General features: G+C 38.5%; 1 protein-coding gene and 1 long non-coding RNA gene across 2 annotated transcripts in view; one reads left to right on the top strand and one right to left on the bottom strand.

Moving 5' to 3' along the window:
• The first annotated feature begins 4,064 nt into the window (after positions 1-4,064).
• On the top strand, positions 4,065-6,919 carry LOC121069721. The gene is made up of 3 exons (XR_005819577.1): positions 4,065-4,171; positions 5,667-5,782; positions 6,757-6,919. It is a non-coding gene; the product is annotated as an uncharacterized LOC121069721 (long non-coding RNA).
• A 2,330-nt stretch (positions 6,920-9,249) lies between these two features.
• Positions 9,250-19,591, bottom strand: part of WFS1 (wolframin ER transmembrane glycoprotein) — a 35,378-nt gene continuing 25,036 nt past the window's right edge. The window contains exons 5-8 of the mRNA XM_040556151.1: positions 18,847-19,017; positions 18,138-18,218; positions 12,820-12,965; positions 9,250-11,135 (exon numbers count right to left, since the gene is read on the bottom strand). Of these exons, the coding sequence (XP_040412085.1) occupies positions 9,327-11,135; positions 12,820-12,965; positions 18,138-18,218; positions 18,847-19,017 (2,207 nt within the window). The 3' untranslated portion in view covers positions 9,250-9,326. The remainder of the gene's footprint in view (positions 11,136-12,819; positions 12,966-18,137; positions 18,219-18,846; positions 19,018-19,591) is intronic.

The following is a 19,591-nucleotide window of genomic DNA, read 5'->3' as shown; positions in this document are numbered from 1 at the left end:
TCAAGTCCAACCACTAACCCAGCACTGCCAAGTCTACCACTATGCCACATCCCTGAGCGCCACATCTACACGTCCTGTGAATGCCTCCAGGGATGGCGACCCAGCCACTTCCCTGGGCAGCCTGTTCCAATGCCTCACAAACCTTCCAGTTAAGAAATTTTCCCCAATATGAAATAATGAGATCACATGAGGTGATGCGATGCAGACTCTCTTCTGTGGTTTGTACAGCTTAAACATGGGAATGACAGCTGTTATCTTCCCTTTCAGGGCAATACCTTATTTATCACTCTTCAGAAACAGGCATCTTCCCCTCAGTTCTCTTCTTCCATACCATGTGAGCCAAGCTACAAACAGAGCCTGGCCTCCCCATGCTTTATGTGAACACCCCAAACAACACTGCTGGCAGATTTTTCTGGCTACGCCTGCAACACGCCTGAATTTCATTCCTGAACTGACAAAGTTATAAGAAAAGCAGTAGGGGCTCTGCAAAACTTCATTTGGATGAATCACCATTTTCTGCCTCAAAAGCTTCCTGTGAAGTAATTACTGCTGGCTTTTAGTGCCCATTCCATTCCATTTTCCTTATTTTGAACTGTGTGATCCTTGTTGTGCAGGGACACACTGCAACAGCGAGATGAACCCAGCGTACTCCAAAGAGAGGTACTAGGGCACCTTTATTTTTTGGAAACAAAATGCCTAGTCCCCCAAAAAGCAGCTGCTTGAGAAAAACAGTAAGAGTGGTGCAGAGTTCCTCACCTACAGATTACAATTTTTCTGCACAGAAAGGCAGGTCATAATCCCTAACCAGTCTTGGAAGCACACCTGGCATTGCAAAGCTGGTGTGTACAAAACCCACGGGCTTCCACGGGACTAGGAAAGGCGGCAGCCATTGTCCTTCTTGCTCTTCCCTCACGGATGCACTATTTTGGAGAAACTGAATGTAATAATGAAAGCAAAAATAAAGCAAAAAAGAAATTCTGCCAGGACAACTACCATTACCAAAGAGTACCAGTGCTGTATGAGAACTGGCACACACATGTACTCAGTGTACCTATTTGTGCTTAAAGACTATTTTATCTCCAAGCTGCAAGACAGAAGAGCTACCCTGGGCTAGAGAAACTTCAGGAAACAGGATTGAAACATTCCCATGGAGACCCACTTTTTAAATAACGATTAAAGATCAATTGAACTGTTACTAGAAGCAGCATTAGGAGAGATTTATGAATCATCCATTTATAACTCTAGGAAAGCATCTTCTGTACAGAGAAGACTGAAAAATCCATTTATTGCTAAACCATTTGCTGGAATCATCATCTGTCTCTCATGCTGGTGCGGGGGCACGCTGCACGAACAAACAGGGCTCTGGCCTCTAACTGGATTTGGTGACTGTGAAAGGTTAATAAATTCCTTAAATGTACTTCGTGCCAGGATGTGCTTTCAACAAAATTTAGCACCAAAATGAATTAAATTTCCTTTGTATGACATCCTCAAGGAACACACCTGGATTTTTGATTGATTTTTTTTTGATGTTCTTTTTAAAACTAGAGGCCTGTTAGGGTACTCAGACACTGACATCCACCCTGACCTTTGGGTGGTGCTTTCAGCTTTGCTTGCGGACAGATTCCTGATCAGAATTCAATCTGTTCAAGCAGACTGCCAAAGCACCTAAGCCCTATTGAAATAACATTTCCATTACCTAATTAATTGTTTGAAGCTATTCTCAGTGATTACTTGCTGAAGTTCTAGTTTGTCACCTGAGGCAACAGAATGCATTGTTGTCGTGGAAACATCTTGGCTGTCACCAGCACCGAATAGGGAGGGAGGGACAGGAGGGGGAACTAGAGAAGAGATGCTTTGTTGAAATGCCTCACTCTTTAAAGTGAAGAAATTATTTGAGATAAAGACAGGTCCAGAGCTAAGCTAGGGTTTCAATGCACACTGATTTCTGAGGTGTTAGGGGGTCTGTGGGCTTGGTTCAAGCCCTTTCTAATTTAGCATGATACAGCTCCTGCCATCTCCCATGGTTAACTGCAACATTTGCAAGGCCCTTTCCGATGCCAAACCTGCTATTAGTACAGAAAAATCCTGCCGTCTTCAAAACTGGAACAAAAACTCTGCAACAACCTGCTGAAACACAAAACAAAACAACAGCAGCCCCCACCTGTTATCATCTCTCATTTACAAAGTATGTAAACTCTGACTTTCAGGGTTTCTTTTATCAGCTTTTACCTGGTGCGTGATCTTGACCCAACCTTTCTGCTTTCCCCGAATCCATGCACAAATTTCTAGTGCATGAACATCTAAAGCAAGAGTTGCAGCCAGAATTTCCCTTAAAACAACATGTCTTCTACATAAGTTATAATTAAACTCTGTGACAGATTTTCTCTCTTTCTTATCAGACAGGTAATAGGAGGTTAATAAAAAGATTATAAGAAGATTTAAGCTGTGATAAGCCCCGTTTTGTTTGTTTGTTTTGCATCTAACCCATGAAGGCAATGGAGGAAACAGTTTCCACCAGAATGGACATCAGGGCTGCCCGTTGTCACCACGCAAATGACAGCAGAAGCAGACAATGCAGATTAACACTGCAAGATCTGTGATAAAAGATGTTAGAAAAAGGAACCTCCTCAAAAAACTGCTAAAGAACAAAGTAGCCAGAAAGTGCATTTCAGAAGATTGCCACGCACTGTTTCATATTCTCTTAGTTTATCATTACGCAGTATGTTATCACAAGGTTATTTTTTCCATTATTATGGTCTCGGGTTATAGAAACACTGCAGTCATGACTTTGCTAGTTACTGTTTGTGGGGGAGAGGGCTTTAAATTGGGTCTGCAAATAGTTATCTATTTTTTCACAAAATATTTTCTAGTTGCATTTCCTCCCTGAAATGGAGTAAAACCAGAGCCTGATTCTTTTGTTCACTGCCGGTGCCCTCCGGAGACAGCAGGAGAGGGAGAGAAAATGCAAAGTGAACCTGGAGTGCCATCTGATGGCACAAAATTAAAACCACATGGCTCATGTGCTTGCTAGAAAAAGGGCAGGTACCCTTTAAAAAAACAGAAAAGTACCACTTTCTTGCAAGAATTATTGAACAGAAAAGGAAAACAAGTGCACAGAGGCTCCAGACACAAATCGGCTCTTTCTGGACATTAATGAAACATATATAATTCACAGGCAGCACCCCTCAATGAGCACATTAACTAGACTCCCCAAGACCATATTTTCTGACTTTTTAAAGAACACACATTGCAAAAGTATAACTCATCAACAGTTGGGTAATGACTTGTACCATGATGTTTTTGGCATTCTACGTCAAATCGTACATGAAAACTAAATATCTGCCAGTAATTGAGAATGGAAATGTGAATTATTGATTACCTTTGTTCATCACTCACTGACGTCTCCATAAAGCTGATGCAGATGTCGCTAACCCTGACTAATCCAGCCTTAGAACTAATGAAATGAAAACTACACAATGAAGGGATTTAAAAATCAAGCTTAGTGTCTGGTGGGTTCTAGTCCATAAAGAGCACTTGCCCTTTTTCTCTTAAAACTTCGTTTGTTTTCTTAAAATGCACACGGGCATCTAATTGAAAAATTCAGGAAAAGGGTTATGAGAAATTCCAGCTGTCTTAAGAGCAGGAATAAAGTCAGATGCATCGGTAATGCCAAAGGAACTTAACTGGAAATGCAGCGGTTGTGCCATCAGCAGTAGAGTGGCATTGCTGTGCTTCACGCTGAGCTAAGGAGGGTGCAAGGGAAACGTTTTGTGGCAGAAAAGAGACTCAACCTTCACATCAGCAATCCCATCTGCACGGTGCCATCAATAAAAGATGCACCACCTCTCAGCAGGCAGCTTCTGCCAGTGCTGACCCAGGGTAACAGAGACAGCACAGCACCGGAGTAGGCTGATTTTGTCCTGGTCTGATTGTATTAGTGGTGGCAGGTGTGAAAGGTGACTAATTGTACTCAGCCTCACTTGTTAAATCTATCTCCCCACACAAACCTTATAAAGCTGTCTCTTTTTCTCTCTGTAGTGGTGAATCTGTAGAAGGAAGGAGGATGCAGCAGACTGTAATTCTGTTGGGGCAGATAATCTGGATGGATCCACTGCAGGGGGATTACTTCTGCTGAGGCTCACGTGAAGCCCAGTGAACCATCTTCAAACAGGTAGTGCTATCAGTCTCTGGGACTACACCCACCAACCTAGATCAGGCTATGAATGTCTGGGCTGTGAGGTTGTGCTTGAATTGTTAGTATCTCACTGCCTTGGGAGAACATCTTAATTTTGCGTGTGTTTGAATCTAGTGACCTTCTGTTTGCACTCAATTGTGGGAAAACTTGCTTGTTGTTCTGGAGGAGTAGTGAGAAGGCACTGGAAAACATCAGAATTTCACTGCTTTGTTTTCCTTGTTGCAAAGTGAGACAGTTAAGGAGGAATTCATGTTCCAACCCACAGGCCATCTGGGAAACAAGAAGAGCGGAGTTAAGGCTAAGAAAGCTTACCAGAGAAAAGAGGTTGGGGATGGACTGCCAACATCTAGTCCTGAGGAAAACCCTAAGGGCATGTTTTATAAGATGTGGGCATACTAAAGTGTCAGATGGCTCTGGTGCAACAACTATGTATGTACTGACTACAGACATGCCCCACCTTACTCACGTGCTGGATGTGTACCTGCTTCTTGACTAAAATGCTGACTATCAATAACCTCCTGCTATTTGTTTTCCGCTACGTTTTGGGAAGTGTGATTACACACATTCTTTTCCATAGAATTGCAAAGAAATTGGTGGCCTCACCATCAGTTTCAGCCCCTCAGAGGAAAGACTCTAAGAAACTCAGTCCTCAACTAAGAATGTGCCATAGATCACATCACTTATTGCACAAAGTTACATGAAAAATTGTCAGACATGCTGAGGAGTGAATTGTGAAGCTGCAGTCTTACAGAAGCTGTTTGCTGTAGCTGGCAGTGGGAAGATTCTATTCTGTATGCTTGCTTCTATACCAGTGTAAAATATTTTGTAAAGGAAGGGTGAAAGTAGTTTGTCCATGTTCATGTCTGGCTTCAAAACCTAAAGAAAAGTTTCATTTGATTGGAGATGATGAAAATGCAAGTTTTCCCAGTGCAGAATGTCCTTCCTTAATTGGAGGGTGAATCTCATTTTTTGCACTTTGGATTATAACTTACAAGAGGAGGTTGCAGGATGCTAATGACCTTTTATTTTTATTTTATTTTTTCCCAGAACAAAAGTTAATTACAGCTTGTGAGTAAAGGAAGGAAAGCAAAGGAACCATTTTAAGGCATATAACCAAAAGCTGTTTGTTTGGTTTCTAGCCATCCCTATTTGCATTTAAATGACATTTGCACGTATGTATTAGCTGTTAGAGCAGCTATATTATCTCTTCATATTTTGATGAGTTCCAACTAACTTTTGCTGCATGGATTAGTATTTGCTTAACTTAATCATTAAATGGCTGTTCTTCTGTCATAACTCTCTGCTGTTCAAACAATTGCAGGTGTAAAGCTGAGATGGGAGCACAGCCCCCAGTGAAGGACAGTCCCCTTCATTTGCTACTGACCATAACCCTTACATTGAAAGGCTGCAATGCATCTGGCTAGTGTTAAGAATGTATTTATAATTGTGAAATTCATTTTCTCTTTTTCAGTGGAAATAGAGAAGCCAAGAGACAGATGGACATTGAAGTGCTCCGGAAGCTGGCATATCACTTTATGTCAAAGGCTCATGCTCAACTTTGTAAGGAAGCATGGTGCTACCCCTAAGGTAACATCCTTATTACCACGTATTATGAAAAATTGCAAGCAAATCCGTAATTAATAACAGCGATTTTATGACACTTGAGAAGACCAGTTTGTTCTGGGAAATAAAAAAACAAAACATGTAATTCCTACATATCTACTCATTTCTTTCTCCAGAAGCACTGGGCAAAATGCAAAGTATAAACTCCTTGCATTCCTGCCTAAAGCAAGAGGCTGTTAGTCATTACAGAGTGGGCTCTTAAGTTATTCAGAATTTCTATATGTGCCGAATTGTTGTTCTGTGCTTACAGAAGAATGTACCAGTTTGAGAACAAGCAGTACTTTTACATGTTAGAGGATGGAATTCAAATAATGAATATTTACTTTAATTTTGTATATTCTAAATGCTAAAGCTGAGCTTACAGAACAGCTGAACCTAATTTAGATGTGTCAATAGCCATGTAATATCTTTTTCCTCCTCCTCAGTTAATTAATACTAATTCAAAAGATTGAATTATCAGCCTAGAAAAAGGGCACCTATCTTTGGAACTGTTTATAATTCATTATGTCTTCAAAATTAAATAAGAAAATAATAAATGTAGAATTGAATAATTAACAGCAGCTGCCACATTCTGTCTCTCTCCTTTGCAGTTCAGGAAGATAAACTGTTTTGGAATATAAAGATGTGGCACACAGCAGTAGAACAAAGTTATTTTGTGCTCTGTTTGCCTGCAAGATTTGAGGTAGTTGTAAACACCCTTTGCAAAAACACCTTGCCTGGGATTGCAATCACACTTAGCTGATGAAATCACTAATTCTTACTATAATTTAGAAATAGTTGCGAAAGGTTTCAGAATGTTGAACACTATACAGACAAGAAAATGGAGTACCTATCCATCATATTACTGTTAATATACCCTCTTTTTCCATTAAAAAATTGAATTGTCCCTATCAAACAGGGCTGTGCCTCTCTGTGCTTTCCCTATTAATTCCTCTCAGACTTGGAGGTCTTCGCCTAATTCGTTTTTAAGAGCATCACAAGGTTTCCCTATTGACCCCTGAATAGGGAAACAGCCTCCAGCCAGCAGTTTGCTTCATGACAACCCCCCAAATTTCCTTCTAAGCAGCACTGAATGAGGCAGTGGTGTTTCGGAGGGCAAAGTGACTGCGTAAGTAATGACAACAAAACACTCATTTCCTTCCTACCATATTGTAGTCTTGTGTCAGAGGCTCTCTGCTGTTACGGTTCCTACAGTGAGTTGGTCAGAATTGTTTTCTTTCCTCTCTACGGTGTGGAAGCTGACACAGGCACTGAGAGCACTAGGGGGCCACTTCTCAGCTCCCTGTTCTCACAAGGATTCAAAGTCCAACTCGGCTGTTTGCCCTGGGCTGAAGCATAAAGACAGACGTGCAAAGATTAGAGGAGTTGTGTGCAGATAGCAGCTTTAGAAATCTAGCTTATCATCTAACCTGCTAGTACTGAGCAGGTGAGCTATTTTTCCCTTACAACTATAAGCCAGTATCACCTAATAATTTCCTGAGAAAGTCATAAACTACAATTTTCAAAGTTGTTGGAGTTAAGCCTCATAATGTTATATATGGGAACAGAGGTACCTGGATTAATGCTTTTTGTCTTGCAACCCTTTCCATCTGACTTCAGTCAAATTTTCCCTTTTTGTGACATGTAATAACTTCTTCACAATGCACCTAAGTTAGTAAATTGACATCTTTATGCAAGGAGTAAAAGCTCTTTTTAAAAAAATTAATGCTAGTTCTGAATACCAAGACTGCTTTTTTTTCCTCCTGACAAACATGTGAATAGAAGTTTCAAAATTATGTGTATCTAAGGAAAAATGCATCTTTGGAACCTAAATTTCAGAACCAGGAAGAGCATTTAGATCTTCAAAAGAAGCCTACAGATTTCCTAGGAAAAAAGGAGGAGAAAAGGCAAAGTTTAGTTTAGCTGGTCTCCTTTTGGCTGGAAATAAGCCAGTCTATGTCAAAATTTGCATTTACCTGCAGGTAAACCTTATACTATTTATTTTCCCCAGGTAGAAAGAAGAAATGGCTGATACTTTTAATTTTGAAAACTACCCTGAAGACATAATTCTATTTCCAATTTTCTGATTGGCTCAGACATGACCAGGTCTGCAACATCAGGCACAGCTAATTGCCTGGGAATCTGGCAGTGTGGCTGTAGGTGCTTTTGGGTTCTCCTTCCCAGCTGCAGCCTGAAGTGTGATGTTCAAGATGGTGCTGATAGTTGGAGCACAGCCAAATGCTTGATTTTTTCCAGGTTTCCCCTTCTCTATCAATTTTCACTGACAATGCTTCCCCCACACACCCCAAGTTGATGACTGGTATGCCAAGGCAAAAACAATATGAATACAGGATCAGTGAAAGTAGTCGAGGAAATAACATGATGCATGTGATACACATCCAATGGTTCAGAAATTAGTAAGTCACAATGAAAGCAGAGGCATACAGTATGTTTAAGATTTCATAGCTATAAAAACTTGGCCTAATGTACTCACATTTTACTGCTAGCTTGAAATAATGTGAAGTACAACTTCAGGTATCTCATGCAAGAAAATTTTAATCCTAAACAAACAGCTTTCACTGGAAAACACAATTATCAGTGCAACGTGAACAACTGCTCAAAGTGTCAAAGCAGAATGAACAAATGTTCTACTCATTTAATTCAAGTTTACCTTTTGTATTTATTTGCACAATACAAATCATTAAACAGACGTTCTTTTCAGTTTCCACCATAGACTTTTACATACTGTTTTCAGTTGCTTTGGCTTGTCTGTACCATCACAATCTTATTATCTGGTGTTTGACATTCACATGCCAGCATGGATTATACCTTAGTGTCATACATGTAGTGATCGTAACTAGTTAGAACAAATACTGTGTTTTGTACAGAATATTTAATGCAAAATAAAAACTTGAGAGTTTTTTTTTCCTTTTTTATTTTTTACAGCCTTGCTGAGGTGTGAAATGGTGTGCCTTTCAAAAAAGCTTAAAATCATCACCTTCTGGACAAATAGTGAAACAATGAGCTCTGTACATAAATAACACCACCAGGTACTGATTATATGATCACCTTTTTCTAGAATACACCAAATAAATACAAGCAACATATGCAACATAAGCTGTTGTCAGGTACCTATTCTAACTCATGCCTGTGAAAATACATATGGGCATGTTGTGAATATTTAAACGGTAAAGTGCTTTTAACATCGAGCAAGTAAATGTATCTAGTGTCATACCACAGGCAAACAGCATGTTCATTTTGGACAAATGAGTCTCCATGCAATTAGTCAGCAGCAATCCCCTGCATTCATTTACAATATTAAACTAGTATAATATCACTTCAGTCATATGGGGTTTTAAAGTCAGGATACAGCGTATACACTTACAAAACTCAACCAATGCTCTACATTAACATACATCTTGAGCATTGCTACAGCAGGGTGGTTTTTTTTATTTTCCTTTTTAAGCCAAACCTTTGGTAGTATAAATGCACCGTACATTGAAGATACCACTGAACCAATATGACCTCATTATGCAGCTGACAGGAATGGAAAGAAGAAAAAATCAAAAGCAAATTTAATGGCTTTATGCACTGTGCTCCTCCAGTCATGCTCTATTTTCACATGCCTCCCTGCAGGTAGGAGTTTAGACATGCAATTCAAGCAAGTGATTGCTTTCAGTTCAAAGACAGGCCATTTACTGCCAAGACGACCTTCCAGAATTGTGCTGAATTCAATTATACTTCCCTGCCTCAAATTCAACAACACTTTCTTAAACTCATTGCTTGCCTTCAGCACAATATCTTTGGTTATGTCATCTTCCTCTACTGACTTGGTTCCGTTTTTGCTGCTGAAAGGCATACCCACAGTTATTTCAAATTTGTACCGATCAAACATTTTCATGTGGCAGTTATGCTTTGTCAAATACTTGAGACGACACAATTCTTCCTCCTCCATAGTGACATTTTTGGGGTCACAGAGAGGGTACGTTTCACCATACAAGCATCTCATCCAATCACCGATAAAAAGTGGAAGCATATTTATTGCAGACTCTGCACTATTGTCAATTTCTGTAACACGCACATACTTGAACCGCCCAGTCCATGTCACTCTGTGTCCTTCCAGGTGACTACATAAAATCTGAGTACGTGCCATGTTAGTCTCCTTCCACGATCGGGGTCCACAGAGGAAAGCATACTGATTCCATGTCAACGTGGAGTTGTAAACTTTCATTCCCTCTGATCGATACACATAGAACCAACAGAACAACACTACAGCTGTAATCCACACCAAAATGAGTTTCACAATCGAGCTTCGAGTAAGGGATTTAACCATGTCAACTACAGAGAAGTTGACTTTCGTCCACCATCGGAAGAGCAGAGGAACAGCACACAAAACTAGAGTCACTACGATTTTCACAAGCTCTAGAGACACAAACCACTTAATGAAATGGACAAGACACATCAGTGCAATGCCTACGCCTAGCACTGGGAGTGCAAAGAGAAACAGAAAATAACCAATTGATGCACGAATGAGCCCAATGCCAGAGGACTCCTGCAGAATGACCACAGAGAGTTCACACCACATAAAGCAGACTAGATATGGGACCAGGTAACAGTAGGTGCCTTTAAAATTCCGTAGTTGTGCCATTCTAAAGAAAAGATAGAACAAATACAAGAACAAAAGGCATGGGATACTTACATTTATCACAAAGAAATGGCCTACAGGAACCGTGAAGAAAGTTTTACCTAAGAATTTCAAGAAGCCAAAATTCCCAGGTAATATTTGCAATAGGGATAAGCAACCAGTTGCTATCTCGGTCATTAATGCTCTTCGTGTGTAAGGTTCTGCACATGTGCTTAAACTCATGTAACTTGTCACTGTGAAGAAAACGGAGATGGTAGCTAACTCTGAACACGGTATACAGTCTTTGCTTGCTATAGGGAAGGAAAAAATTACAAAGAATACAGAGAGTAAAAAATAAATGTATGGCTCTAAGTGATTCCATCCAAAGTTCACTTCAGCTTGCTCAACATCTAGGTTTGGTTCAAAACGAAGGAGTAAGTCAGTCAAAGTGCGGAAGTTTTCCCAGGCCTTACTGTCCTGAAAAACTTTCAGTGTGCAAATAACCATAGAAATGAAGGACAAATAGAATATGACTAATGGAATAATGAAGGCAAAAAAATCAATTGTCAGATTACTGATGATGAAGAAGAAGATGAGAGCATTGATATGGTGTGTTGGAATAATGGTAGACAACCAGTGCATTCCTGCCTTTGATGCCATATCTATCAGATATTCTTTAATTTCCATAATGGCATGAAGTGGGTATTTTACAACCTGGAAAGAGAGAGAGAGAGAAGCATTTTATTTATGAGCAGTTTTGTATCTGTACATCACAGATGATCATAGCTGAAGCAGTAGCAGTAAATTGTCTAACCTTAGTTGACATGAAAAGATATTTATTTGAAAAGAATGTTGCCAATAAACTGAGATTACTTTGTCTGATATTATTAGATCTGTTTTGATTAATTCAGTCAGGTGAAGCACAGAGGCTATTTTGATTTCAGGAAAGATGAATTTCATTACCTTTGACACATAATTAAATGGCTTCCTTGTCAAATACTCTGCTCTGCTAACTTCTTACCGAAGATAATACAGAACTGCAGTCATGTAGTTAATCTTAAATCATTACTTGAGGCGTGAGTACCGTAGCTTTAAAGCATTTAACTCCACCACTGTTCTGCAGGGATTATGTTATAGGTTCTAATGAAAAGGACTTACAGAAAGTCTTTACAGCTGTGGTTTAAGAAAAAATCCTTCCCAAGTACCTATGGATGCAGCTGTCAAAGTCTGTTTTGTAAACAGCAGAAATACCTTTATATTTACATGCACGTGTGTATTCATATGTAGTAATTACAGCTGTTCTTTTAACCTCATAAGAGTAACTGTAAATGGTCTTAAAATTCTGTCTTGTGGCATTTCCCAATTCAGTCATATGACAACAGAAGAAATGCTGGATCAAATCCTCTGCCAACCACACACTTAACCTCTGAACAACAAAAAGTTACAGGATCTTTTTTTTTTCCCAAACAGTTATTCAAATATTACCATCTGCACGTTAGATACTGCAAGCAAACCCTCCCCCGTAAAAAGCCAATTTTTAATGTTGTCCCAGAACTTATGCTTTTATATTATTTACAGCAGTGGTAAGTCCAAGAATGCTTCAGTGAAGATCTATGCATTGTGATGAAGCGGGGTAACAAACACAATGACTTTGGCATAAGCCTATTTACTAGCAGAAGTATCTGTGTTGTTCTTTATAAATGCATCTCTTTCAGAATAATAGTTATTCAAAATATTGGAAAAAAAGACACCTCCCATCCCTTTTTAAAAAACAAACAAAAACAAAAAAAAATTAAAAAACCCTACCATATGATAACGGACAACGAAATGACAACAATGACAACAAACTCATGTCAGTAGTCAAAAACCCGCTTCCTCACTTGAAATTTACACTGGTATTGAATGCGTGCTCCTTAATTTTCCCTTCTCCTTTCACTACACCTAGAGAATTATCAGTATTCTGATAGCCACTGACAGCAAGTTTCATCATTCTTGAATTCCTTCATAATACAACCTTTTTATACTTCAAGGTTATGGATAATTTTTCCCACCTTCTTGTTCCTGTTTATGTAAGAAAGATTTGAAGTATACAAAAATAACTGTAATAAAAACGTGGCTGTTATGATAGGGCCATTTGAATCCTCATTGAGATCTAATGAAGTTAGATTGTCCCCTTGCAAGGAAAACCATTACTCCTCTCTCTTAAATATATGCCTCGTATATATGAAGCTGTAAACACATATACGAAGTAAAGTTCAAAACCAAATTGTAACAATAATTCTCATACTGTTCTACTGAGACTAAACATCAGCTTTGAGAGTCGAGTGCAAGTCTCCTCTGTCTGAAATGTGCAAGTTGAGAGTTCTTCAAAATAACCTGTTCATTATTGTCTTTTTACCTTCAGTCGCAGGGGTAACTCTTCAGGAGTCTTCCCTGCCAGTTCATCATCTTCCTCTTCCTGCATAATCAGGTTAGATGGGATGATTCCCTTTGCATATTTCTTGGTAATCTCCACGAAGTCATCCAGAGCAATAAATTTTTTAGCTAAGAGACAAAATACAGATTTTTAGATAAGTAGTATCCCTACAACACCCTCCTGATTATATGCATTAGAATATTAATTTTAGAATCATTGAATATCCCGAGTTGAAAGGGACCCACAAAGATCACTGAGTCCAACTCTTGGCACTTCACAGGTCTACCCAAAAATTCAGACCATATGACTAAGAGCACAGTCCAAATGCTTCTTAAACTCCAAGAGGCTCGGTGCCGTGACTACGTTCCTGGAGAGCCTGATATTTTCTTCCCTGTTATTAAAGACCTACTCTGAGCTTCAAAAACTGAACTACTGATAACACAGGCTTCCCTAGCAACTTGCTCCAAAATCTGTGCTGAAAACAACCAGCTGCTTTTGCCAGCAATATGACTACTCTAAATCTTGTCAGACCAGTAGGTAATTTTATTTTACTTGTAAGTAGGAAAACAGTGAGTGACTGTAGCTTATCTGCAAGTATTCCAAGGAAAATAGACTGCTGGATTAGGTTACACAGTTTTAATCACAAGTTATCATAGCTCTGGTAACTTTGCGAGAAATCTTTAACTAACATCTACACCGAAAAGAAATAATTGCACAGAAACAGTACTGATTTAGTAACGATTTATCTGTACACTATTAACTGAAAACTGACTTCTGATTAGGTGTTTAAGAGACATTTTTCCAATTTCATACCTTACAGACAGATGTGATCGTGGGAAATGTCCAATTATTTATACTACAGGACTATAAGTTAACTTAGTGTATTAATTTAATATGCTTTGTCTATACAAAAGTCCTCCTTCAAACTATATTAACTATGATTTGAAATACCCAGCCACAAAATACACTTTGCTCTGTTGTACACAGAGACAAAAAACTATCACTGCCTATTTGTAAAGTATCTGAATATGAAGCATGATTTATTTACTGGTATGATGCATCTTTTCCACTAACATTTTGTCACCAACTTGATAATACGGTTGCAATTCAGTGGCAACACACTGCAACACACAACACAATGAAGGCTTTTGCTAGAGGCCCTCAGACAAACGTCTCAAGAGTTTCAGAATAGTGTAAGCTAAAATCAAGTAAGATGCTTTCTCTCGAAGTTCAGAAGGAAACTGAGATAGTAACTGAGGAAACTGAAATAGTAATCTGTAACAAACACAATTTAAAATTATCAAGTTTTGCAACATCATTACATTGCTGTTCCCCAAGCTCTCACTACAAGAGAAAGGTCAGGGAGCAGTGACACTGTTGTGCAGTATCAGGAGCACAAGGACACAAACACTGATGGCCAGCAGCTCTGGAAATCCTTACCCACTCCTGTGAGTAGAAGGGAAGCAAGAGATTACTTCAGAGATCTCTAGGGATGCTGCAAGATGATTTATACACTGCTTCAAACTCGTTTCATAGCCAGTGCCTTGAATTAGCATGAATTAGCCAGTTTCTATGGTAGACAAGCTTGATGTCGTTTGTAAAGTAGGATAATTAACAGCAACTTTTTCCATACGCTAAAGCAAATGACACTGCTGTAGATATGAAAGACTTTTGAATGACAAAGATCTGTAACACACCTCCTACACAGTCAGTTTAGCTAGTCAGCTGATAAAAAGATAACAAAGCTGGCTTGCTTAATACTAGTTTAAGATTTTAAAGAGACAGAAAACTGAATTGATTCACTAAGTTTAACACCAGAGGATTAGTGGGTTTGAGTCTGTTTTTCTTCAACTTTTACAAAAACACAGTATTTATGGAAGCCATTTAATATTAAAAAGATACAAATATTTTATAAAAACCTGTAGATACAGAACAAAAAGCATTTGTGTCAAGATACATGCTACAGGAAGAGGTGTGTTAAAGGAGTTCAATGGAAAAATGGCAACGTACGATTTATCTTCTCCTTCAGTCCCACAACTTGGATGTTTTCTTTTGCTTTTATTTTTAAATTTTTTATTTTGCCATTGTATGAACCTGTATGCACTGAAAAATACCACATGGTATGCCTCCCAAGAAGCAGTTTAGTTTTCTGCTAGCTATTCTTTTCATTCACCAACTGTAGGGCCGCATCACTGGCACACAGAGATCAGGGAGGCTCCTCACTTGTCCTTGGTGGGCTCCAGGTCAGGCCCAATACCAAACAGGCTATCTACATTTATTGTTGTCTTTGGACAAGATATATAGAAGCAAGATGGTCTTTCTGGTGTGGAATCAGCAAGCAGACATGACTAGAACCTCACAAAAGTTCCTTAAAGGCACTCCTACAGGTTCATGGGGTATCCTGAGAAGGAAAGAGTTATTAATTTACTGGGTATAGATGGCCTGCAAAGTGTAATGGCATGTATATTCTCAAGCATGCAACGACTGTCCATTGACAAACATCAGCTTTAATATTCTATTTATGCCTTCATTAAGGATACCCCAGATCAGGTGTCTGGGAACATGGTACTGGCTTAAGAATTATCTTCCAAGCATTGGCAATGTATTAAAACTGAAGGAAAAATTTCTTGCTGGCAAGAGAAATGCAGAAACTCTGCGGATCAGAGAAGTAAATGCAGGATAGTAACAGCTGTCTTGCTCATCCATGAAAAGATAAAAGCTCTCTAGAGGAGAAGGTAACAGCTTAACTCCTACTTTAAGTGTTTGATGAAAACTTTTCGTTTTTAAATGTTATTAGTATTTTGTCACCCAAGTGTCTCTCAAATTGATATAAAAAGCGTATGTTGTAGATTCTACTTCATTATTCATAGATTTTTTTCTTCAATTTGGTTATGACAAATTTCCCTGCCTCCCCCATCCGCCATAGGAAAAGAAAAATATGCACATCAATTTCTGCCTACGCTTACGTGTAGGTTCATTTACTCTCCTGTTATTTTATCTGCCATTTAAGCCTTAAAAAAAAAAAGGGGGGGGGAACCTAGTTCCTTTTCTGAAACTTTGAATTACTGAAGAATCCAGAACAAGTGACTTGCTTTGCACTCATGCTCTATCAGCACGTGTCATTTCAGCTAAGGAATGGAAAAAGCACCAGTGTCATCCAGTGCACCTATGCGATGCAACTCCAATGAACTCACATACATCTGCTTTACAATACGATGACCAGACAGTGAAACACAGCAATTTTATCCTTATCCTATTTTGAGCTTTCCAAAAGTGGCCAATTAGTTACAGGAACATCTGGCCTACTTTCACAGAAATTTTGATAGGCCTAGAAGTTTGGTCTTCAAAATACTATTTCTCCCTGTCATGACTCCCTCATTTATATACACAGGCACGTGTCCCTCCTCCACTTTCACTTCTATTAAAATTAACAAATCTGAAATACTCTGTTCTATGGAGTGCCAGTTGCATAACTTGATTCTGAAGTCACCTGTGTAATGAACACGATCCTTGAAGGTAAAGGCCAAACTGAGCTGGTGAAATGTAAATTTAATCTTTCAAGAGGTTTAAATGCACAAAACCCAGGTTTAGCTCACCAATCCATGTGTGACACCTTAGTTGCATGTATTCTAAGCAACAGATATATTAGTTATATGATGTGGGACATTTAACAGAGTTTTTCAAGAATTGATCTAGATTTTGTATAAACTAATGCATTTCAAGGAAATGAGATTTTCATGACAAGCAATTAATTAAACCTTGCTAGATAACATGATTTGAAAAGTACATATGCTGCACTGTTTGTAAAACATTTTCTTAATTTAAAGCCTTCTTTAATTTTAACCTGTTTTCCAATTTTCTTTTTTTTCAGTTATAAAAGTAATCAACGCATCTAAGTATTAGCAGTACAAGCATACTATTAGCACAGAAATTCAGAGTAAGCCAGAGCAATGCTCCACAAAGTCCAATCTCCTTTGACACCAGTGATAATGCCCTAGAGGAAGATGCATAACCACAATCATCTGGTTTCTTCATGAAATCCTTAGAAAACTTAACTCATCTCCTTTAGGACTGAAAACCACAAAACATTCATATTGAACACATCCTTAATTTTATTTGCCACTCCTCTTTTGCCAGTCCTCAATTTTCTGCTAAGCGTTTTAATACTTTGGGCAAAGTGGAGACAGAGTCTTTCCTGTTCTTTCAATTAGGTTTTGATTTTCTTTCTTTTTTTTTTTTTTTTCCATATTGCACATCTACTCTTGTACTGCAAGTGAATCTATGTAAAGCTCTTTTTCATCAGCTTGCGATGGGATTCTTCTTCTGACCTTTTCTACTACACCACCTATAAAAAATCCCAATGTTAAGAACCTGTCCAACCAGGCCCAACCAGTCACTCCTATCTTTTAGGCTATTCATGACTGGGATCAGACTTGTAAGTTTTCAGGTCTGTTCATTCTGTTTTCTGTGCTACTATGACAAACAACAGAACTCTCAGTTGCATTCTCACTCATTGGGGAGAGTGAGTTTTATATCCAGGGGTTCCTTCCCCATCCAACAAGTGCAAATATGCAGAAAATATGCAGTAGGACCACTAATGATTTGACTTTCCTCCTGAAGGCCCAGGAGCATGGCTGCATTTCTTAGGTATGTGGGGCTAGAGAGAACTTGTTTCGAAGTCCAGCCCTCCCAACCCTACAAAATTCATATTTGACTCCATGAGGCTGAACCATGTGCATTGAGTGGTTTAGATCTCCCCACTACATGAACTGAGCTGCTCCTCTCTATTTACGTTATGAAAGGAGTATCTTGGTACATCTTTCTTATATAAATTCTTTAACATATACAAAAACACAAGCATTATTTATGAGGGAAAGGCAAACAGAAGCAAGGCAAATAGAATGAGGGATCTGTCCACATTTAAAGATTGCATAATTCATTCCCTTATTGTAATCAGAAAGCTTACTGCAATTCATAAGTAAAAAAAATACTGAAAGTGCAATTTATTTATTTAGCATTGAATAGCCTTTTAAGTGCTCGAATAGGAAGAACAAAGATGACAAGTTACATGCAAACACCTTTAGCATACTAATCACTGACAAGTTGACGAGAATGGTAACATCTACAACTTCACATGCAGATCAGTTACATTTACCTTGCACACATAATGAATAGACACCATCAGTTTATAGCAACCCAAACTTGCTATACAGCCTTACTCTGGCAGCACAGAATTGCTTAGCAAAACTAAACAGAAACTAAACTACAGTCAAAGATTGAAAGAAGCATCGCGCACTCACATTCACTGCTCACTAATCGCTCCAACATCCTCCTCTGCTTCTGCACTGACTTTGGGACTGGGCCGGGCTGCTTCTCACCACCTGGTTCAATAACAGAAGTTCATGGAAAGTCAAAGCAGCCAATTAAAGTGATCAAACAAAAACTAGAAGGTTGTTAAAGCTGCAATATCTGGAGAATAGTATTTCATCAAACTTAGCACAAGACAAATGTATATATATACACATGCAGAAAGTGGCTATATTGCTTTTTATATCTGTATTACTATACTGAAAAAACGGAAGATCATTGACAGGTAACATATTGTCAGAATGGCAGAATGAGACAGGTGTCTTAAATACTGAATTTGCAAATTGAAATATCTGGCAAAATATAAGGTTGATTGTTAAAGAAAAAAGTTAAACACAGCAACATCATAAAACATCTACCTTCCAACAACAGTGCTGAGAATGAAGGTATCTTTAATATTCTGTCACTTGTATAAGGGCTTAACCAAATCACAACCTACAACAAGAGTTGGCAGACCTTTAGAAAATAATTTCACCGGTCCACAGAACAGGTTTATTAAAATAGTTAGTCATTAGGACAGTTACTTTTTCTCAACTAAATCATACATTTATAAATCAGGCATGAGACAGAAGTAAAAGTCTTTAGGTTTCTAGCCTGCAAGCTTATATTTCATCAATGCCATAAATTGGTTCAGAAACAAACCTTCGTTGTCAACTTGCCCAACATTTTCCAGTAGTTCAGAAACTGCTAATTGCTTCTTCTTTTTAGGATTTAATTTCCAATACATGACTAAGGCAGCTTTTCTCACAGCTCTCTCCAAGTCAGTCTCTGATGATAATTTTTTCACTTCTTGCTCATTCTCAGAAGTGATGCCTCAAGAAAAGAAAAATACATTAGATACTATTATCCCACACCCATGCTGAAATGACAGATTTGCCCACAATTTATTTTTCTCAGTTTAGTCTGAAACTTTTGAAGTTTCATTCACTTCTTGACCCCTTAAAAGTAAGTTACTCAAATGCACTTCTGTGCCCATTGCTTATCAAAATCAAATTACATTACTTAAGTATAAACCGTACTTCAAAAACTGTGCATGACATGCATTATCCTTTTGTCTTTTTCAATTTTTGAAGCACAACAGATCAGTCAAAAGATGGTGCAGATATCTATGGTTGACATTAAAAGCAGAAAGAATATCATTTATTTATTTTTTAAATAAGAGTTCAGATAGTTGGCAGACAAGAGGAGCCCCATTCCAAGCGTGGGAAGCAGCATGAAGGAAGGTGTGAATCTTGAAGTGGGAGAAGACAGAGAAAAAGTCCAATTAGGAGAGAGGTTGGAAAGGGGCAAAAGAATGAAAAAACAGCAGACGTGTAGGTGGCGTATGGTTACATATGATCTTCATGGTCAAGTAAAAGAAGATTCAATGAAAGGTGGGGAGAGGAAG

Source organism: Cygnus olor, chromosome 4 (assembly GCF_009769625.2).
Source record: "Cygnus olor isolate bCygOlo1 chromosome 4, bCygOlo1.pri.v2, whole genome shotgun sequence".
Taxonomy (NCBI): Eukaryota; Metazoa; Chordata; class Aves; order Anseriformes; family Anatidae; genus Cygnus; species Cygnus olor.
Note: the sequence above shows the minus strand (reverse complement) of the source record. Positions and strands in the feature narration are given on the sequence as shown.